Source organism: Gymnogyps californianus, chromosome 4 (genome assembly GCF_018139145.2).
Source record: "Gymnogyps californianus isolate 813 chromosome 4, ASM1813914v2, whole genome shotgun sequence".
Classification (NCBI taxonomy): Eukaryota; Metazoa; Chordata; class Aves; order Accipitriformes; family Cathartidae; genus Gymnogyps; species Gymnogyps californianus.
In genome coordinates this window covers 62622468-62645713 of record NC_059474.1, presented here as the reverse complement: position 1 = coordinate 62645713, position 23246 = coordinate 62622468, and the positions used below count along the sequence as shown (strand labels likewise).

The 23246-nt window shown below is 43.4% G+C and overlaps 1 protein-coding gene across 10 annotated transcripts in view; it reads left to right on the top strand.

Moving 5' to 3' along the window:
* ADGRL3 (adhesion G protein-coupled receptor L3) overlaps nt 1-23246 on the top strand; it is a 334544-nt gene that overhangs the window by 134103 nt on the left and 177195 nt on the right. For 7 of the 10 annotated variants that reach the window (XM_050895371.1, XM_050895375.1, XM_050895372.1 and 4 more), the window contains 2 exons: nt 19245-19259; nt 21040-21840. In XM_050895371.1, the coding sequence (XP_050751328.1) occupies nt 19245-19259; nt 21040-21840 (816 nt within the window). The remainder of the gene's footprint in view (nt 1-19244; nt 19260-21039; nt 21841-23246) is intronic. The other 3 variants (XM_050895377.1, XM_050895374.1, XM_050895379.1) reach the window with 1 other exon arrangement.

Here is a 23246-nt window from a genome sequence, read left to right as displayed (position 1 = left end):
TTTCTATCGTCTGGAAGGAAACAGAGTCTTGGCCTTACAGTGTGACATTGGTGCTACAGACTGCATTTCTATTCCATAGGCATGACATCTCCCTCTCCATTCCTCCATCTGCTGGATATTACTTTCAGAAAAACTAATAGATGTACTCAACATTCTTCCTATTTAAATTAGTTTGGTCATAATGTGTCTCTTTCCTCTCCTCTTCCCCCTTCTTTCTTTAAAATGTACAGTACAGGACTTTGTCTGACATGAACTGAAGGTTTTTTACAGACTGTTGGATATCCCACCCATCTTTCCCATCTCCAACTCTAATACGTGCAATTAATCTCGGACAAGTTGAAAACTCTCTCTGCTCCTCCTTTGTTTGCCCTAAAACTGCCGGACAATAGCCTATGATGGTGCTATAGATGATGGTAATTTTAGGTTACAGTTCCTGAATGTGTGTGGTGCTAGGAGTTGTTAATTTTTTACTCTTAACAAAGCTTCATTTATACTTGTGTTTGCTTAAATGCACACGTGGAAAAAAAAAAAAAAAAGCCTTGTTTTTAAATAATTTTCAAGCACTTTAAAATTACTTTTTTTAAAAATAAGATTTTTCTCTTTCTATTTTCCTTCAAAACGTGCACCGAAAACTGCTGAATGGCAATTCTCACATTCTCTGTGTGGAAGCTGTTCTGTACAAGAGACCTCATGTGTAACAGTGTTGAAAATCTAATCAGGAATGCTTCATGGAGCTGCGAAATCATTGCTGGATAAAACGTTTTAACAGGGAAGCGAAGCTGTAATTGGCAGAGAAGGTCATGACTGCAAACACTGTGTTGACTGGGTGTGACTTGGATGAATCCTGATGGTCCAGAAGGAAACCCAGTTATGCCCTAACCTGTTGGCCACTATTTTCCGTCCCAGTTTTCCTCTTGTGAAACATAGTCATTATGTGGCTAAAGGTTGGAAGACAAAGCAGAAATTCTGATTACAGTCAACAAGCTCAGCATTCTGCACACTCAGGTCCCTGGCGTGATGATATTGTGTACAGCAGTGCCATTTTCCACTATCGACTTTGTGAGCAGGAGCCTTCCCTGACCTGCTCTATAAATAAAGTCCATGTTGCATGCAAAGCCCAAAGTCCCCTTTAGATTTATTAACAAAGAAAGCAACAAAAAATAGTGTGCTGAGCTGCTCCTAGGGCTCCTCCCCAAGGACTGCACTGTTCAGAGCTGAAGTCCTCTCTGCACACTAAGTGCTCTCCATTTATCCTCCCTTTGAGCAGGGGTAGCAAGATGTGCTTTGCAGAGCTGCTTAACCCTTTCCTGGAAGGAACTGTATCTCATACTGTCTCTCAAGGAGATTGGTGTTTCCTTTCACCTCGGTTCTCATGGCATGCATAAGCTAAATGACTTTTTGTATAATCTAATAGGCAGATTCCTGCTGTTATAGTAGGGAAATTCAGAGTTGAAGGTCCTGTGATTCCCAAGCCATTGTGTGAATGTCACACACGTGACTGCATTAGGCAACCCTTGCAGTTGTGGCCAGGCAGAGCTGAGAACATAGCAGAGGGCCTAACTGGCTGCACCCCACTGGTACCTGTCTATCTTGGCATTTATTTTCCTGAAGCACCTAAACATCTCATTTTGCTCTTCCCAGCTGTGAATGCCACCCCTACATGGTCTCACAGTGATCCTGAACGCCAGCTCTTGCTGTTGTGTTTTCCACTTTCTTATGGCTCTGGTCTGTGTTTTTTGAAGGTGGCATCTTGGTGATCCTTGGCCGCCTCTGGCATTGCTAGGAAAAAAAACAGTAAGGCTTTTATTCAGAGCCACTGCAAACTGGTGCAGCTCTGGTGGTGGATATTAAGCATGTATCCTTCCCCATGACCAAATTGTCATCCATCAGTCTAGTGTAGCTCTACAGCATGTGCGTATGTGCAAAGCTGCTTCCAGTTTGACTTCACCTTGCAACCTAAGAGCCTTCTGCTGTACAGACATCAGGAATGGGGGAGAAGGAGCATCAGTGAGAGCACCATATGCCCTGGTGCCAGAGACGGGAAGGATGGTGGCACCCTTGGACCATTTGCCAAAGGGGCTGTGGCTCCAACCCCATATTGTTTCCCTGTGTTTGGTGTCCATCAAACAGGATCCGCGTTCCCATCCCCAGCTGCCTCAGACCTCATTCGCAATGGGTCACCAGTGGTGACCATGCTGGTGGCATCCCAGCAGCTTTGGCTGCTGGAGATGATGGCTGTCACCTCCTCGGCCATCTCCACTCCTGGGATGGGCACTGCTAGCAGGTTCATGCAAAGACAGCTGCCCTGACAATGGGGTGCTGGGGGGAGCTGCTTCTGAGCGTTTGCCAGCATCATGGTAGGTTGAAGTGCATCCAGAAGGCAATTGGCACTTTGTCCAGAGCACAGACCATGGACTTTCCTATTGGGAGCTGACTTGTGTAAAAGAGGAGCAGCTGTGTTGTGCACCAGCTTTAATCTCCTGATGGCTTTCCAAAGTGCAGCCTATTCTGGGAGTTTAACCTTGTAATGGCTGAGACCAGGCCCAGCTCTCAGAGGAAGAGAAACAGGCTTTTGATGAGCTGAGGAAGACAGAGAAGCACTTCTTACAGGCTTTTCTCCCTCCTGCTGCTTGACGAATCCAACCATAGAGTCAGATCTATGGGGAGGCTGTCACTAGGACAGCCTAGGACAGTTGGCAGGCCAACACCTGAAAACGATGCTGTAAGGTAACAAACCTTCTCAGTTCCTTAGAGCAGATCTCTCCATGACCAGACATTCCCCACTCTCAACCAGACTATGCTGACAGCAGCTGACAGGCATCCAGGCAGGTAGCAAGACTGAGAGAAAATAGCTCTGAGTTCATTGAAAAGACACCAACGTCCAAATCCGACCACTGCGTCCTCTCTCCTGAGCAAATGTGATCCACAAGAGTTCACAACATTGAAGCTGTGGGACTAGAGGAACAGGAAAATTACCTCTTATACCTGCTTGGTGTCTCTTTAAAGGGAGGCCACCATGCTGTGATCCCCCAACCACCCTTAAAAAGACACGGGCAAGATGTCTTTGCCAGGCTGCACACAGCACACTGGAAGGATGCTGGCAGCTGCATTTGCAGTCATCATCCCTCGAGGAAAGCATCCGTGTTCACTCCTTACGCTTGCAGGTTTTCATATTTGATTTTGGACTATGGTTAAAGCGCTGGAATGCAGATTTGGCACCATTTCCCAGCTCTGCCACGGCTTCCTTGGGCGAAGCAGGTAATATTTTCCTGCCACTGTTCCCAAATGGGAATCTTAATCAATCTTTAATTAACCCTGACTATTTTGTTTGTTTAGCTTGCAAGCTATTGGGAGAGCAGTCTTTTCTCACATTAGCAGTGGACCTCTGCCTATTTCTGCTCTGGCTTTGGGATATTGCTATAGGATAAGTACCATCAAAAATAACAGGACACGTCCTCGCCTGGTGTCTTTGCCATCATGGCAGTCACACCCACGGTGGAAATGCTGTCATTGGCTTGTTGATCCACAATTTTGACTAAGTTTTGAATATCAGCATGCATAACAGGAGCGTTCGGAGAAGCAGTTTCACAACAGCTGTGAGGCTTGTGTTTAAAATAGGATTAAGAAGAACAAAACAAGGTGCGTCCATGAAAAAGCCAGCTTTCTTCATGGCAAACCCCAATGTTTTAAGGATTTTTTACATTTCATCTAGCGTTCGTATTATTTTTCTAACTTTGAGCAAGTATAAACAAAATGCTTTTTATTTCTGAAGGCCTTTGCTTAAGAGAATCAGCATGACAAGTTGAGAATATGCATATAGTTTTAAAATCAGTATTTTTTTTCCTGTGAATGTGAGTCATGAAGTGATTGTTTCATTTTTTTCTTTAGGAAAACGAGCCTTGTTCTTTTTGGCTGGTATTTCCTCTCTATGTTGGTTGTGATGCAGTCAAAGATGACCAGAATTGTAAGCAGTGAAATAAGTTTTCTGAGAAGAACTTAAAATTGCAATTCCGAACCAAAGTGGCATGTGGCTTTGGATGGAAATTACAGATAATTTTAAAATACCTATTTAGGTGTTTTATTGTCTTTTAAACTTACACATAGTTCTCTTACAGCCCCCACTACCCCTGAAAAAACATATAGAGACAATAAGAACAGTTTTGAATGTGCTCTTGCTGTTTGTACTGTGGATGCTTTCTCCTGGCTCCACTCACACTTCAGGAAGGAATGAGACATGTTTAGCAAATGGAGGTTTGTTGTGGGACATCCAGGTTTCTGAAGAGCTCTGATGTACTAGACTTGTCATCTTCGTTTTTCATTGAACATATTTCTCCTGTCCTTGCGTTCATGCACGGCTGTGCATGTGTCAAACAGTTTCATTTCGCTTAATTCACTACAGATTGTGCCATGAGCACCTGGTCCAATTTTCCTCTGACTTCATTGCACGACTTGGAGCAAACTGTAAAATCCCTGGTTTTTTTCCCTTTTGCCATCCTGAAAACCAGAGTGATAATATTCCTAGAGAGTTTGTGAACTGAGAATTGCTGTAAGCTCATGGACAGTGAATTAAATACCTGGCCAGCTGTGTCAGGTCACTGATCCTTGCTCTGCCAGGGTTTCAGGATGTTGGTGTTTGTGTTGGCTTCCTTACCTGTAAAACGGAGATATTACTTGCTCAGATGTGGTTTGGAAGGAGTAGCTGTGTAATACCTACTCTTTGCATTGAAAGGAGAGTCCAGAAGCCATCAGCCAAAGGTGTATTTTGCAAACTGTCAGAGAGGTCCACTAAAAGATCTGGAGGCCAGCAAAGCGGGCTGCTTCCAGCTTGCATTTCTTGCCCGTTGGCCACAACATGAGCAACGCCATAGCCTTGCCCGGAAGGTTCCCCATGGCTTAAAAACAGAGGCATCTGCTGGGGTTATGAACTGCTTAGCAGCTCGGCTCAGCAGCAGGGGTTCCTGTAAATCGATCAGATCTGTCTTTACCTATAGATTTCACAGCTGTCGTGAGGAATGCTGTCTTTGCTGCACAGCTGTGGGAGTGAGAGCGGCAGAAACACTGGCTGGAAGAGATGGATGTGTGGGCACATAAGGAGAGGACAAGAAAGCATGGGCTCTTCTGGATGTGCCTTCACGCAAGAGGGATTTGGGGATTTTTGCAGGGATGGGAATGGCTTTTCTTTGTTTGGATGCACCCTGAAATGTCATGTGACATAGCATTTCTGTGCCCATTTTGTATTCCTTTCCAATGGTGTTTCAAGGGCACATGTTCTTCTGGTTGAAATCATGAATCACAAAAAAGGTCCTAGTCTGTAAGCCAGACCAGCCTGAACACTGCAGCCCAACGGTGGGCTCCTTTGCTGGGAGCCTGGCCTGGGGTCATCAAAACCTCGGTGCACACCAAAGGGCAGGATGGCCCTGCTGCTTCTTCATCCTCCTCCCCCACCCTCGTGTCAGCTGTGTCTCCCAGCTGCCTGCGAGCATGCAGCGCTGGAGCCGTCCCATCCATCTACCTTTTTTCCTTCCCCCGTTTGAGTGTGACACCAGAACAGGCAGCACCAGCTGCCGAGAGCCCCTGGCACCCCCTCCTTTAGCTTTCAGAGAAGGGCAGTTTCTCAGCCAAAGTAATACATACACTTCCATCCTTTCTCCATGTCTCAGGTCACACACACAATCTGCTATTATTAAGAATATTGGTGTTGAACCAAGATATGGGCCATCGTCTTTCTGAAACTGCTGAGTACCTGCTCTCTTTAAATCAGAGCCCTTTTTTAAAAATGAGTTGGTCTTTGCTAATTTAGACTAATGTTTTTGGAACTAAAGATCAGGCCTTCCACCTCAGTCAACCCAGATAGAGCTGTCATGGGGACTTTCTTCTTGTTTCTTCTGTTTTGTGCATTAGCTCAATGAGAACATAGTAATGCACTGAAAGTTGTTTAAATTTTTATAGAAGTATGCATTTGTGAAATACCACACCACACGAGCTCCTTCTAGCAGTAGGGTGGGCTACCCACAAACCCTCACCCGAGGCACTGCTCTTGCCTTCAAGTTATGATGGAGATGCACAACATCCTAGGCTTTCATAAACCTGTTGAGGCCAAACAGTTGATTAAACCTTTGTTGCTGTCCTGGTTTCGGCTGGGACAGAGTTAACTCTCTTCTTAGTAGCTGGTACAGTGCTGTGTTTTGAATTTAGTGTGAGAATAATGTTGATAACACTCTGATGTTTTAGTTGTTGCTAAGTAGCGCTTATCTTAAGCCAAGGACTTTTCAGTCTCCCGTGCTCTGCCAGCAAGCAGGTGCACAAGAAGCTGGGATGCAGCATAGCCAGGACAGCTGACCTGACCTAGCCAAAGGGGTATTCCATACCATGGAACGTCATGCCCAGTATATAAACAGGGGGGGGAAGTTGGCTGGGAGAGGCGGATCACTGCTCTGGCGTCAGTCAGCAGGTGGTGAGCAATTGCATTGTGCATCACTTGTCTTTTCTTAGGTGTTATTTCTTTTTTTTGTTGTATTCCTTTTCATTACAATTATTATTATTATTAGTTAGTAGTGTATTTTATTTTTACTTTAGTTATTAAACTGTTCTTATCTCAACCCACGAGTCTGACTTTTTTTTCCTCTCCTCCTCCCCACCCCACTGGGAGGGGAGGGGGAAGTGGCTGCATGGTGCTGAGTTGCTGACTGGGGTTAAACCACGACAGTTGCGTTGTGCCTAAGTATGATCTGAATTTGATAATGTGCTGTCACTGCCAGGAACACGTGTTATTATCACGTTGGTGTTTTGTTGGTCATCAGAAACTGCTGCCTCTCTGAGAGGTGAACATAGAAAAAGCAGGCTGGGTTAGCAATGAGCTGTGGTGGCAACTAGTTGAGATGTATGTTGTTGGGTGGTCTCTAGGTTGTGTTTCCATACCAATCTTAATGGTGATGCTTCTTAAACTGTTTCACTTCAAATTCTAGCCTGGTGTGGCCTCTTCTCCCCAGCCTTAGGTCACCTAATTGTGCTTATTTTTGGTCCAACTCTTCTCAAAAGCCCTTCCCTCCCACACCCAAGGCTATTTAGTAATTTGGTGGGAAGCTGAATCTTCAAAAGCCTCTCCCAGGAGATGCTGTAAGCTATGCTTGTGCTGTTTGTGGGCTCAGGCCATGGCACACTCCCATCAGATCTATTAGATGAGGCCTCCTGAATGCAGAAGAGAACAGCATGAAAGGAAAGGGCCAAGTCCTCTGCGCCGAGGCCTCTGCATGGCCCCATCGATGTCCCTCTGGGAACCTCTGGCAACGTGATCATTTGATTCTTGCAGTTTTGCCTCATCCATCTCTTTTTGTCCAAAACAGATTTCAAGAGAGAGAGCATTTATGTGAAGCAGGCGTAGCCTTGGCATCTGGCTCTGTCCCCTAGACCTCTCAGGGTCCTTCTTAGCCCTATTTCCTATTTTCAGATTACTAAAACCCAGACTGAAAACTGAACCTCGCCCTTAATTCTTTTTCCATTTTGAAGTTAGCAAGACAAATAAGTGTTGTTTTACATAAAAACTAAGTCTTGGCAAAGTAGACAGATTTATTGAATTACGTCATAGCAAAATGAGTGTGTTTCATTGTCACTTATTTTTTTTTTCTCTAGCAAGAATTTTTTTTTTTTTTTTAATCTATTGATGCCATGGGGAAAATGCTGCATTGGCTATGAAATAGAGAGAGGGCACCACACACTGACCGCTCCAATAATGTGCACCAGTAAATATTGTGCAAGAGCTCAAGGATCCTAATTTTCAACTATATAATATATTAGAAGTTAAGCTGTTGCAAAAGCACACAAAAGACTTCTCTGAACATTCATAAATTCTTATGCTTTAGATTAGAAATAAAATAGTCTCTTTTTCATTAATGGTGAAAATGATAGGTCTTAGCAGTGCCTAATATTCAGTTCATTGCAAATAGTACCAAATTTCTACGTATTCACTGCATATATTTTATTGCTGTAATTTGTGGTTCTCCCAAGCAGAATAATATTTTTACTTCACTGAATATACCAGTGCAAGTTAAAGGTCTCAGATGTATTCCTTTAAAGTGACAGTTCATTCCAGCTAGGTCCCTGCTTTATATCAGTACTTACTCATTAAAAAATAAGTATAAAATATAATGTCATCCTTCTTAGTCCCAGATTCAAACAGTGGGGAGCCAAATCTCGAAACCCATAAAGTGCTCTCTATTCACACTTGGGCTCAGAGCATGCATTTGTTGCAAGCTGCTCTCCCTTAAAGCATTTACCTGCGTGCTTGGTTAAGTAAATACATCCCAGCGCCAACCTGTCAAGGGTCCGCTTGTGCGGCAGCCTCAGCTGGTGGCAGGCTGGCTTGCCGCAGCCTTGCCGAGAGCACCACAGGGACTCCTGGCTTCATTTCTGCTCCTCGGTCAGCTCTGCAAATATGTGAGGGTTTTCTGCGCTGTTTGGTAGGTAGTGATTAATGGGTGCTTGGCGTGGCAGGGAGACGAGTGAAACAGAGGTGAGAAAGATGCTTGTGCACAGCAGAGAGAGATTTGCTCAGCTGGGGTTTGAGGACACTCTTAACATTCAGCAGAACCAGCACATTTAATGTTACCTTCTGGTTTGTACTTCTCAAGGAGACAGCTGTGTCTATCTGTCTTGCACTGCATACACGTGCACACAATCTCTCCCATCTCCCCAGCACATCTGGAGCATGAACTGGGGAAAAGGCATGGGAGCCTTTCACAATTCGACAGGGCATGGTCTTCTCTGAAACATCTGCCTCTCAGCTGAGATTTTGTTGACTCTGAGTACTGAGAGCCGGAGCAAAAGGGAAGATGAAATGAAGACTCCTAAGCAGTTTTCTGCAATACTTGCTTTAGCAGGTTGTAGATGGGATGTGAGTGTCAGACTACTGCAGAATCGTTTCTTGAGAGTGTTTTGGGAATGTGCCTCAAAGTGTAAGCTATGCCAGTATCTTTGCGTTGCACATGTGAGCATATGTGCGTGTGACACACACTTAGGTTAATTATTTAAATCTTAAAATGTTGGAAGTCACTCCTCTGCCTATGAGTGCACATATGTGCGCACACACACAGAGAGCACACTTGCGTTAATTACTTAAACCTAAAAATGCTAGAAGTCACTCTTTGATTCTTTTTTTTACTTCTTCTTCTTTTTTTAAATAGCAGATGTTGTTAAAATTTACACCAGATTGTAAAATCTTGTTCCAAAGGACCAGTTCCTGAAGAAGTCTCACAACTCCTTCCCCTGCTCTTCACTTGCTCTCCAAGTGGTTGCAGTAAAATCCCACCTCTCTAGCTACTCTATAGGTGTTCTCCCAATTCAGAGAGGACAAAACAAATGTGTTGGTTTGTTGTTTGACTTTGTGGAAATTCTTTTCTGATTTTGATGGGCATTTTACTACAGCATCCAGTTGGAGACACTTAAGAATAAGTACTATTGAGAGAGGCAATTGATGCAAAACCCTTCCTTACCATTTTCTCAATAGCTAAAAGGAAGCGGTGTTTTACCTACCAAAGCGTTATTAAAGGAAACTCAGCCATAGCAGCCGGTGTCAGCAATATGCCTTGCAATCAAACAAGAAATATGGTAGATACTCCAAGACATGAGATAACTGCCAAGGCTTATTGCAGAGCAAAGAGCTTTTCAAAAAATGTTTTCTCTGAAGAGCATCAGATTTCACTCACTTCTCACAGCACAGACATGCCTTGGCAATCATGATTAGCCTCATTTGGGCCTGTGGAATCCATTATTTTATAGCTAGTCTCATAGTTGGCAGGATGACAAACAGTTTATTCCTCTTTGGAGAGAAATCGGACCAAAAGACACAGAGCTTTAATTCACCGTTCCCCCACCTAAGACATTTTTCCCTTCCCGCTTATTGCTTAAGGCAAGACGCCTAATGTTTGCCTTGATGGCTCTGTCAGGCTCTTGACATCCCAAATTTATCTCATGCCTGGATGAGGACAAATCTTTAATGAACTTCAGACTTTTGTTCCTTGTAAACGCTCCTTGCCTGACTTTAAAATTCATCTGGCAAGGAAGATATAAAGAGCTACGCAAATAATAATTATTCTTAATTAGCTACATTTGCCTAGTTGCCAAGTGATCTTTCCGTCCGTTTGACATCCCAGGAGGAGGAAGAAGTGGAGTGATTATCCGGGTCCGTTTACCCAACCCAGTTACACGTGGGCTGAATGACCAAGGGGAGTAAGACCTAGACTCAGACTTGCTTACAAGGGCTCTCTGGGGCTAGATTTTACCATGCTAGGTTATTTCCCAAACAGCTGTTTCGTTGTGGAGTTTTTAACCATTCTGTCAGTCTATCTCTCTGTGCCTTGTCTCTGAGCGCTCCTGGGCTGAGCAGGCAGCACTGGGAATTACGTGTAACGTAGGTTGCTGCCCTGGAAAGCCGCACTCAACAGCCCTGGAGGATCAAACCCTGCTGCCAGCAGCTCTTGGTCCACCTCTACGTGCACGGAAGCCTTTCTTGATGGAGGGGAGCAACATCTTGGTACTCATTTTGTGCCCAGACCTTTTCTAGAGGGGCACCATTAAATAAACGTTCTTGGAAAATGCTCAGCTATCTTTCTTTTTTTTCTTTTTAGACCTGGAGCTGGAAGTAATGCACAGTAATGCCTCTCTCCCCTTTTATAAAGGAGCTCACAGCCTGGATGAGGTTTAATTCATACTTCCATTGGAGGGACCGGATCTCCACATCTCGCTCATCCTAGCCGTAGGGCTGTGTTGCAAAAGGCTGGTTGGTGCTCAGCATCAGGCTCTTCATTGGCAGCAGGAGCCAGCTACAGAAAAAGTGCTGCAGAGGGTCAGCCCTGCAGTGCTTACCTCCCTTTCTGGATCTGTGCTTTCACTTTTTTCTTTTTTTTTCTTTTTTTTATTATGGGAGAATGATGTCCAGGTGGCTGATTCTGCTGTAATTTAATGGCAGCTCACTCATCTGCTGTTGTGCTGGAAACAATAAGAGGCCAACTGCCAAGGAAAGTTTGGCTGAATGACTTGTAGCCGTAATTGAATTTCACGCAGTACTTGTACAGTCCTTTTTTTCCCTCTCGTGCTAACTCATCTTTCTGCTTCTTTTTAATTGACAAAATTAAAAGGAAAATTCTCTTGCACAACAAGTTGAGAGAGTTGCAGTGAATTAAGAAGTTACTGCTGTTTTTGTATAAACTGGTGACAACAGGGGGATATGCTACTGGCCGTAGGGTCACAGCAGAAGTCTGCCCAGCTCATTTTTTTGCTTGTGATGGTGGTGAGCAGTGGCCAGTGCTCTGATGAACACTTTGACTAGCATAAACAACCTTTTTGTTTCTCGAATTCAGGGATGAATTGGTTTTTCAGGTTGCTTTATCTCTGGAATGGTGCTCTAAACATAAAATCTCATCTACAGAAGAGATTTATACACATTAAAAAATCAGATATTTCTTCTGAAGATGAACTTTGAATATAGCAATACTTACTGCTTCTTTTTTTTCCAGTGCAGTATATTTCAGGACTTATTATTCCTTAAGTGAATTATCTTTACTTGAGAAAAAAATATTTACCTCTTGGAATAATACATTTCGAAGTGCAGCGCAATCACATTCAGTATCTGCTGAAGCTGATGAAGTGTCTGCTTCTTCAAAGAAGCCAGTCACTGTGACTGCCACCTGGAATAATAACAAGAGGAGAGAGGCAAAGAAAGAATAGAAATTATTCACGGGATTTTGGGAAATCTGAATGTTTGCAAAACCATTGAGAACCATCTCGCTGATCTCTGCTCTGCACAACAGCATCAGCTCTTGCAGGGCCAGGCACGTAGCAGGGATTTTACTGTTTAACCCCAAAACTCAGAATCCGAAAGTTTCATTGGCTTGCTGCAGGACTGGTATTTTTTTTCCCCTTAACAAAATATTTAAAGCATAATTTTTTGTGTGCGTTGGTACCTAAAATTAGGAAATGAGGTGTGCTGGTTTTGGCTGAGATAGAGTTAATTTTCTTCGTAGTAGCTAGTATGGGGCCGTTTTGGATTTGTGCTGAAAAAGTGTTGATAATTCAGGGATGTTTTGGTTACTGCTGAGCAGTGCTTACACAGAGTCAAGGCCTTTTCTGCTTCTCACACCGCCCCACCAGCGAGTAGGCTGGGGGTGCACAAAAAGTTGGGAGAAGACACAGCTGGGACAGCTGACCCAACTGACCAAAGGGATGTTCCATACCATATGACATCATGCTCAGCATATAAAGCTGGGAGAGGAAGAAGGAAGGGGGGGACGTTCAGAGCGATGGCATTTGTCTTCCCAAGTAACCATTCACATGGCGGAGCCCTGCTTTCCTGGAGATGGCTGAACACCTGCCTGCCGATGGGAAGTAGTGAATGAATTCCTTGTTTTCCTTTGCTTGCGTGCACAGCTTTTGCTTTACCTATTAAACTGTCTTTATCTGAACCCACGAGTTTTCTTACTTTCACTCTTCCGATTCTCTCCCCCATCCCACTGGGGGGAAGCAAGTGAACGGCTGCATGGTGCTTAGTTGCCGGCTGGGGTTAAACCACAACATGAGGTCATAATATTTAAGCTCCTAGAAAATTGGCCTCGAGGGGACAGTGCCATGGAAAAGCATTTGTTATTTCTTGGGTTTGGGGGAGTGTCCATGTGAGGGCTTGGGCCTCTGATGCCTGTCATTCATCATACGAATGTCTAACAAAAAGATGGCTTCCTCCCAAAATGGCCTGAAGTTTGATCTATAATACACAAGGCAATTTTGTAGGAAACGGTAACTTTTTTCATTTCACAGAAACCTCTAGTGGACAAGAGTTAATGAATATTAGTGGTTTCCTGGGTCCTGATGACTGTAAGTTACACTGATGGGTGTTTTAACATTAATAATCCTTACTATTATTTTAGTGAACATCTATTAAATTTAGTTATTATGTATTAAAAAGCAGACTGAAAGCACTGACATTTTAAGGAAGCCCAAATTAATGGTTTGAAAGGTTTCACAAATTTATCAGATGAATGGAAATGTAAGGGGAAAAAAAAATCGACTTATGAAAAACGACAGCTTTGATTTCTGCAAATCTATAGATACCATATTTAAGGATCTAATTTAGGTTGTGGTTCGTGAAAGCGTTTATAGATTATTGACATTTCCAATCTCCGTAGTTCATAGCAAAATTAATTAGGAGGCGATAATTTGGGGAATGTGTTACATGAAGTCATTGTAACGCAAGGTACTTGTAAAGCACCTTCGTTCACTGATGCCTGGGTATTATATGAAAAGTGTAATTTGGAAATGGAGCAAGTGAGATTATTCCTCCCTTTTATTAAATAAAGGATTAGCACTTCATTTGCTGTAAAAGGCAAGCATTTCTCCTGTGCAATAAATCAAGATTTTTTTTCCCAGCCTTATGGGAGGGAGTATAATGTGCACACACAGGTACATACAGTCAAGAAGAGGAAAGTATGCTGTTTACTGAAAACTTAAATTTTCTTGGAAAAACAAATAATGTTACAGACTAAGTGGGTCCCACCATTATAATAATTTAAACCTAAACAAACTTTGAAACTTAGCTTGCAGAATAGTTTTGGTCTGGTGGAGAACTGCAATGGAGAGGCTCGAAGTTGCATGTGGTTCTTTCATAACAGAAATTGGCAGCTGCGAGAAAGTTAATTCATGGCAATATAATTGATAAGAACAATGTCTTCATTCCTCTGGCTGGAGAATGAAAGTCTGAGTACTTTACATTCAAGTGTCAGGTCACTCTTGGACTGCAAAGCCAGGTAATGTTAATGGGGTCTGTTCCCCATTTAAATGCATGTACATGTTTGCCATTGGCACAAGCGAAGATTCCCCAGGTAAAGCAGTGGCGGGGCACAATGTGCAATCTGTTACATATTTATTTATTGTACTTTGCCAAAGGAAGCTGACATTGTTCTTGCTCTGAAAAGGAAGGGAAATGATTTCTAGAAAATCTATCACGTTAAGGGGAAAAAAAAAATAAGTTGTAGTTAAGTGGGATTAGGTGGCAAAAATGGGAGGATAGCAACTGTATGTATTTGCAAAGTAGTCTTAGAAAACCTAATTCTTCCATTCTCTGTGCTTGCTCCTGAGCCAAGACCCAAGAGGGCTTCCCCTATTGCACATTAAAACTTTTCACATTAAAAGCTTGTAAAATGAGTGCTTCACTGGGGCTAACGTGACCGGAGCTAAATTCTGACTTGGGGGCAGCTTGATGTGGAGGATGGGGAAGCAGGCTGGTCACCATGTCTTCTGTAGTGAGGACAGTTGTGATGAAGGGACTGAGACCAAAGACCACTGTATTGCTGTTGCTTTTCCTTTGCCTAGAGGCAAAACGTCATCTGACCTTCTGCTGGCCATAGCTTGCTGCAGTGGATGTGACTGTGTTCCCATTATTAGGATGTTCAGGGTCCAGCAACCACCCACCTGCACTACAGTGGGACCCCAGGCTTTCCTAGAAGGAGCAGGTGGATGAGAGAAATGGTGGCCTGTGCTGCAGGGAGTGAGCACTGAGCTTGGCTAATGTGGTCTCTTTTGTCATTTTAATTATGTGTCAGGAGAAGAAAACAAAGCAGAGATGGGTACTTCTGCAGCCTTTTGAACTTTAGGTTGCCAAAACAGCTTGTGTCACATAAATGCTGAGCTAGCTCTCTAACTGTTCTTCTGGCAAACCATATGTGGGCGTTTGAGTGTGTTTTAATTAAAGTTAATAAAAGAAGAGTATTTTCATATTTTCATTCCCTGGGTTTAGATATATTTATTTTAGATCTGCTGCTGCAGAGTTCAGCTTTCCTCAAACTGTGCTTCCCCATCGGTTTCTTTCTGTGTAGCACCTGCGCTTCCGGACGGTAGAGCACGTGTACAGGTGTGGTCCTCTTCAGCCTTGCTGGCTGGGTGCTGGGATGGGGAACCAGAGGCATGAGCGAGAAGCTGATGACCCTCCTGCAGTATCTGTGCCCCACTCTCATGTTGCCTCTGATCTGTCAACTGCTGCATTTCCTTGGGGACCTCAACTACTTTCTTAAATTTTAGATGTTGAGAAGAGAAATTGCTCAGGACCTCATGTGCCCTATTACTATTAGTGTGACTGGAAATACATCCTACCCAACAGCAGATTTTCCTACACCCTAGAGGACAGAGTTTCTCTAGCACTGACTACGGGGTCGTGTCGTCAATGATCCGCTGCGCTGGACGTGCTGGGAATCTGATCCTGCCCTCACCTGTATATTGACTAGTTGCCTAGACTACTGCTTTCTATTATGATAGCTAAAAGGAAGTCTGTTATCGACATGTGCTTTGGTGCCCTGAATTTTGAACACATCTCTTGTTTACTTTAACCCTCTTTTAGTAAAGGAACACCGAGACTCCAGCACCCAGCCATGTTTTCAAAAAAGAAGAGCGTCTTCATCTCCGAGCAGGCTTTACATGGACACACTTTGGGGTGCCTTGCTAGGTTTGCAGCTTCCCAAACATGTTCCTGTTCAACCTAAAACCCACAGATGGTGTGTGTGTGTTGGGGAGAAACACGTACATTGGGAGAGCTCTCTGTGGGTGCTATAGGGAAGCCCTCAGGTCAAAGGTTGAGAGAGTTGTGGGTGCTTTGCTGTTGGCACAAGGCTGGCCAAGCAGCTTGGGGTCTAGGGATTAGAGAAAGAAAGAAAAGGCTGTAGATCCCAGACCATCCTCATATGAGGAGCCCTGGCGCAAGGCACCTTCCAGACTTTGTTTTATTGTTAGAGGGAGCTCAATGCTCGAGTCCAGCACAACAGGGCTCAGGGCCAAGTGGTGAGTCAGCTATGTGATGGTCACCATCTTGCACCATGGGTCACGTGTTGGGGCAGGGCACAAGGCCAGTGCTGGGGATGTTTCTCCCTAGTTGGTTCCCTAATGCCATGACTGCTTTTTGGCTTCACCTCCCCATGCATCTGGTCAAGCTGGTTGGTGGAGGCGAGATGCAGCAGTTAGCCACATCTGGGATGAAGCACCCTAAGCATGGCTGAGATGCTGCATCTTATGCTACTAAGGTCAGCTTCAAAAACCTGTTTTCTTAGTCCTTCTATTTTGTCATTAATTATGTGTTTAACACTGAGTCTCTCTATATTAAATCAGTTTGACCTGTGAAGGACAGGAAGAGGGAGTGCATGTCACTTACTCTGCTATTAAACATCTGTCCTGAAAAAAAAAAAACAGCTGGCAAAGTACAGGGCACAACTTTTTACTTACTTTTGCAGTTGCCTTTTAACATCCCCCTACTCAGCTCATTTTTTTCCAGGAGTTTTGTGCAGGATTTGAAGCAGTGCCAGGGAGAGAGCTCTCTACAGGACTCTGCCACTGCACGCTTGTGCCTTAAATAGTTGAGTGCAACTCAACGTGGTGGTAAGAAAATGAGCAGTTAATGTTGTTCAAGTGTTAATTGTGCCAGAAATTAAGAGTGTATTTTCAGAGCTTCAACCCAGCAGTACTAAGAGCATTTAATTAATTTGTTTGTGCGATTTCTCTGAATGGGTGGCAGGAATCTGCCAGGCGCAGAGGAGGCAGGCTGTAGCAGCCGATGATCACACATCAGCCTCAGTTTTTCTTCCGTCTGAAGAAACGGGAGAAAATCAGGGTATGTGGAAAGTCTTGTTTGTAACTCCCCTCAGACCTGGCAAGTGGTTCGTGATTTTCTTCTGGCCTCTGGCACTGTTGAAGCCAATGGCACTGGCCTACAACCGGCATAGGAAATCGAGGTAAAATACCCTTGTTCTCCTCCAATGCAGCAATAGCAGGAGCGGCAGATCTCACTGTAAGAGAAATAACTGTGTATGCATGCTTTTTCTGTAGATCCCTGTAGGAAGGTAAGGTGCCTCCTTGTGCTATAAGCAGTATTTAATTCTGTGGACTGGCACAGGCGTTGCAGAGATGTAAAATTGTCTGCAATTGGGCAAAATTTTTAAAATTCTTCTGATACTTTAGGGAGACAGTTTTGCAATGATATGTTGCATAATTGAAGGGATAATCAGACCCTAATTAGACCCTTCCTTTTAATATTGCTCAATGAGCTAAATCGTCCAAGCTTCCCATGCAACCTGTTCGAATAATATGACGTCCCAATATAAGCTGAGTAATTACTGAAATTCAAAAGCATTAAGTCTTAAATCAGCAGGAGCAAAATACGTATTTGGGATACGTACAATGGAAAGCACCATGCAGGAGGTCACCAAAACATGTACCGTGTCTGGAATTATAAGAGAGCTGGATGTGGCACTGACCACTAATAACACATACGAGCTATTCAGGATAAGGGTAATCAACGCTTCAGGTCACTCAGCGCAGCTGGTCACGAATATATTATCTCCTGCAGAAGCTTCTCTCTTTCTGCTTTACAATATCACACTGTTGTTCGAGTGCATTACAAAAGCTTTTGCTTATTTGGAAACATAAATTACTACCTTCTATGCTGCCAGAGGTACAGTATACCATCAGCCAGAAGAATCAGTGTGAAGCCATACATTTGGGGATCTGTCATGTTGCTTTCTTGCTTTCGCCAGGGACATTTAATGTTTTTCTGAATACCTTGCTTAACAGTGGCCAGCTGCAGCCTGGGACGGGGAAAGCAATTGCTATGCAGGTTTCTCCAGTTGCTGGGTCTGGTGCCTTTTGATCTTGCTGGCTCTTTCCCTTGCAAAACCAGGTGCTTGCACTGAAATGCATTGTCTCTGCTCCCTACAGCCTTGACAACCACATGGTGAAAACACATGCCTTTAACCTTAACCTATGAGGTAGAAAGGAGCCTGAATCAAAGCCCAGGTAAAAAAGGCTGTTTAAGTTTGGAAACACTCGTTTTGGGAGCTGCAGTTGGCTCTGGATGTATACTTCCTCACACGGCAAAGTGCAGATCCACATGTCTAGCCAGTGCATTTGCAGTCTTACCCTGAAATCGTTCTTCCATTGAGCCTGCAGTTTCCCATCCAAATGAATGAGACTTTTGAATGCAAAGGGGTTTGCAGTCCCAGCACCGGAGGACAGTCATTTGGCAAGTGTCTCGGTCTGGAAGGGGCCGGAGTGAACTCTGGGCAAGCAAAAACAAAGCGCGCGTGCTTACCTTTGCATTCCTGTCTCACTTCTCTGAACAGAGATCTCTCAGCTGTCAAAACCATACTGTTTTGCTGGCAAGTTCTCACTTCTCCCTCAGTGATATTTTATATGGCCTGTCTTCTCCTACAGCTTTGGGGAAGAGGCCCTGCAGAACCAGCAAACCCCAGGGCTGGCAGTGCAGAAGCTGTTTGGGGCCCCACCATGCTGGAAGAAGAAGGGGTCTGTGCCACGACTGCAGGGGGCTTTTGGATGAGGGCCCCCAAGGCCTCTCTCAGGAGGTTGTTAGCTATAGAAACTGGTACTGAGTGTTTAGCAATTAATAAGTGCACTGCGTTTATTTATTCTGACTGCATGGGGCTTTGTCCGAAGGACGCAGCCTCTTCAGCAGCATTATTATGCATGGTGAATAATTCACATACATAAAAATATCCAGCAAGTTCTGGGGTTGGGCTTTTTAAATAGTGCTTAGATATTTTTAACTCATTAACACTATAAGTCTTTGGGAACTTATACATCATATAAGTATTACAATATTTTAAATGTTTTTTTTCAAGTCCTACTAAAGCTTGTTTCTCCAAGACATAGGACAGGACTCTGCGAACATCCACCGATGTGCTTCATTTGACTCTCCTAAGTTCTCTATTCATGTCATGAGGGAATATTCTCCTGCTTAAAGTAGGGATCTCTGTTTTACAGGATTTTGGCGAATTATATGAAGATTTATATTCTATAAAATTTCTCCCTGGAGTTTTTATTCTATACATAAATCTGTATCAGTCATATTTCAGTGTATGGTTACTTCATTTTGCTCTATGAAACTAGTCCAAGGCTGCTGCTGACGAGGTATCTCAAATAGTTCAGGGGGCTTGGTATGTCCCAAATGTTGGGTTTTTTTTTTCTTCTTAAAGTTTTTTGTAAAGTTAAAATTTATCTGTATTTTGTTCAGCTTGTCTGCATATTATCCAGTGTATATCAGAGGAAAGGCTTTATATATATATATATAAAATGTTCACATACTAAAGTAAATTAATAAAGCTTCCTTTTCATATGAAAGAGGTAAAGAAAAGTATCTGGCCAATACAGTACCATTAATCTATTCTCTTTTCTCCTTTCTCTCTTTACCTCTCTCTCTACAATAGAAGTGGAACAAAAAGGTAATTAAATACCTTTCAAATTATATATATATTACTTATGTATAGGCTAAGTTATTTAACAGTTTAACGTTTTAGTTGAAATACTTTGTCATTAATTCTCACTACTTTTTTGTTAAAGTTTATTTAGTATCTCTGCTGCTCAACTTCACCAGACAACTCATTTTTGCTGAAAAGTTTTTACCAGTGCCACTTTTTTCCATTAAATTTCTATTCAAAGGTTTAGATAACTCACTGTTCTCCTGCCCCAAAGAATTTGGAAAGTGTGCATACATACGTATGTGCATAAGTATATCTAATTATGCCATAAAAACCTCTTGGAAACGGCACCCCTTTATTAGCAGCTCTGGGTGGTTACTTAAACTCCAATAGATCAATATACTTTTACACCAGTTACTAAATCTGATTTTCCTCCTGTCTCACTCTCCAGAGGATATTACCAATTTCTGCATTTCCAAAAATAATTGGTTACGCTCCAAGCAGGGAGTGCGAACGCGGGATCTCATCTGCCAGCCCCGCGCTACCAGAAGCATGTGGTGGAATACTTCTTCACGCATCCCTGCTGCCCATCCCATCTTCATGGTTATTGTACTACTCATGCTCACGGAGATCAGCATTACAAATAACCAACAAATATTCTCCCCCCGAAGTGTGTGCAGCGCCTCCAGGTCAGGAGGGTGCTACCAGGGATGGCGAGGGCTGAGCGAGCCAGTTTTGCTCTGTAGCATCCTTCCTTTTGTCTCCCCGTCCAGCCGGCCGGCCTCTTGGCGTTGGCATTCCCATGATGCCAAGGTCAGCCAGGCGCTGGCCGAGCCTCCTCCCAGGTGCTGGGCGTGCCCTGGCCCCTCTCAGCCCCCCCGAAGTCTGAGCAGCAAAGCACCCCGGTTAGTCAAACTGCTCCTCTGTGCTCCTCTCATGTAACAATACAAGGTATATGTTTTTAAGTTTGAATTACTACTATATTTAACAGGACATTTTTTAACTGATTAAAATCTAGACCTTGGGTTCCTCTCCAGTGAACTTTATTCTTTTCCTTCCTTCTTTCCTTTCTTCCTTCCTTCCTTCTTTGTCTTTTCCTTTCAGCATCCATACATCATTCGTTTTTAATTCTGTGGACTGCATGTTTCGTGTGTCCTGTAGCAGCTTTGAAAGCCTCATTTCTAGTTATACTGCAGATCTGTAGACGGATGTTCCCCCCGCTCCCTTTGCTTTAACGCTCTTCTGAGTTGCTAAGGGATTCGCCTCTGCTTTGCTATTGGTACCCTTTAAATATTTAATATCGCTTGGGCTGTAAGGATGGGAATTTCTTTCTCTTATTTCCATTTCTAGGCCACTCTTCTGTGGGCTGTTCAAATAAATATGTGGATCAATTCCCTGGGAGTTTAGCCCTTCACCTAGTAGGTACAGATTCACTGCAGAATATAATCTGGAAATACAAACCCAGAAATCCTTTGGGGGCACATATTCATTTCAGAGTTCACAAAGGCGAGTGGTCCAAGTAAGTACACCTGTAAAAATAGATTTGAAAAGCAATAAGAAAATGAGCCACAGTTGAGAGAAAAAGCAGGGGGGGGGGGAAATCAGTTTGATGGAGCAAATCTTGTTCTAGAGACATGGCTGGTGAGAAGGCTAGTCTCCAGCTACAAGGCATTGCTCTTGGGTTTCATCTGATTTCGAGTGTCGTCTGCTCCAGAACTAGAAGCTGTTGAGATGTTTAGGCCAACCACCTCGAGACTGTCATTAACTTTGTTTTTTTGTTTTAAATTCTTTTCCCCTCTGGCAGTTTTTCTTTGCCCTGGACTGCTGAAAGGAGTATACCAGAGCGAACACTTATTCGAATCTGACCACCAATCTGGTGCCTGGTGCAAGGACCCTCTGCAGGCATCTGACAAGATCTACTACATGCCCTGGACGCCGTACCGGACGGACACACTGACGGAGTACTCCTCCAAGGACGACTTCATTGCCGGGAGGCCAACCACGACCTACAAACTCCCGCACCGGGTGGACGGCACGGGGTTCGTGGTGTATGACGGGGCTTTGTTCTTCAACAAGGAACGAACCAGGAACATAGTCAAGTTTGACTTACGGACAAGGATAAAAAGCGGGGAGGCTATCATAGCTAATGCAAATTACCATGACACTTCTCCCTACCGCTGGGGAGGCAAGTCTGATATAGACCTGGCTGTGGATGAGAACGGGCTGTGGGTAATCTATGCAACAGAACAAAATAATGGCAAAATAGTCATTAGCCAGTTAAACCCTTACACGTTAAGGATTGAAGGGACGTGGGATACTGCCTATGATAAGAGGTCAGCTTCTAACGCCTTCATGATCTGTGGGATTTTATATGTGGTGAAGTCTGTGTATGAAGATGATGACAATGAAGCCACAGGGAATAAAATAGACTACATATATAACACTGACCAAAGCAAGGATAGCATGGTGGATGTGCCCTTTCCAAACTCCTACCAGTACATTGCTGCTGTGGATTATAATCCCCGGGACAACCTCCTTTACGTATGGAACAACTATCATGTCGTGAAATATTCCTTGGATTTTGGCCCGCTGGACAGCAGAGCAGGTAGGGGTTTTAATACTGAGCCAAAATCTGAATCAAACTTTCTATTTTTCTTGCAAATAGGGTATAAAATTAAAGTACACTCCTGTCTTACTGATCTGCCTGTGTTTCTGTGAATTAAGCCCCACCACAAGACCTATGATGGATATTAAGACATTAATATGTGCAGAATATTTTTTTTAATCTTAGTTTGAAATGAAATGGAGAAAGGAGTGTGCTACCTGTAACTAACCTGAAACAGTCTCGAAATGTCCACGCTCTTGTTCGCATCACAGGGATAGCACTCTTTTCTCCTCAATTGAATTTTCCTCCGTACGTCAGATCATCTTCCCTTCTGCAGGAATTTTGGCAAAACAAAGCATGGAAGATGCTGTTGCTGCACACAGCCGGGGGAAAACTGCCAGTCAGTTTAAATGACTTCATTCCATTAAGCTGGGGGAGTTTGGGCTGTTTAGGGAAGCCGCCGCTAATTGCATACGTGAGCATGCACCCATAAGTGTGTGTCTAGAGTCAGGAGGAGAATCAACAACAGAATCCTCCAAATAGTTGGTTTCTTTTCTTTAAAGTTGCTCTTTTTTTTTTAAAGCATTTCATGACTTACTATGACTTACTATACTTTTCTAAGAGAGGAGCAGAGGATTCCCAGCTTTTCCACCTTTTTTCCTGTTAGAAATTATGCCGGTAATTACTTTGTTGGGTTATATTCCCTTAACTTTACCAACTTCTTCATCGTTTTGCAAGTATTATGTTCACAGTTGCCACTTTATTAGTAACATGACTTAGCCCAGATTGTGATCAAACTCATATGACTGTGCAAGAATTTCCAAACAGCGTTTGCCCAGTCATTTTCAAATGGTTACTGCTGTACACGATGTAGTCATAGTTATTAGGTAGTTCCTGTGGTGGACTGTGTACTTCAGAAAGGCTGAAAAAGTAAGAGGAAAGGAAGAATTAATATAATTTGGACAGTAAACTATTTGATTTGTAACATGGCTATTCCCAAAACCTTCTTTTTTGTTAATAAGAGACTCGGAAGTGGATGAGTGGATTCAGGGCTTCAGATTGCAAAAGAGAAGTCGAGAGGTTTCTGTTGCTGAGCTTTTCTTTTTCTTTTCCTGTGTACAGCCTGTTATCCATATAAAAAATGGATCAAGAGATGCTGAAAGAAACTGTGGATATGAAAATCTGGGGAGGGGTGGAATAAAAGTAGTAAAATGGCAGTGAATTTCTCATTTTTATACAAAAATGTAAGGAAGAGCAGAAGGAAATCTTGAAGAGGCAGATGAACAAAACCGAGTGACTGTTAAGAGAGGAGCAGGGATGTTTTCAATGATGTTGACCTCTGCAAGATCTCAGATGAGCAAAAAATGAAGTAATGCTTCTCATTCTCCCAACTTAATGATGAGCAT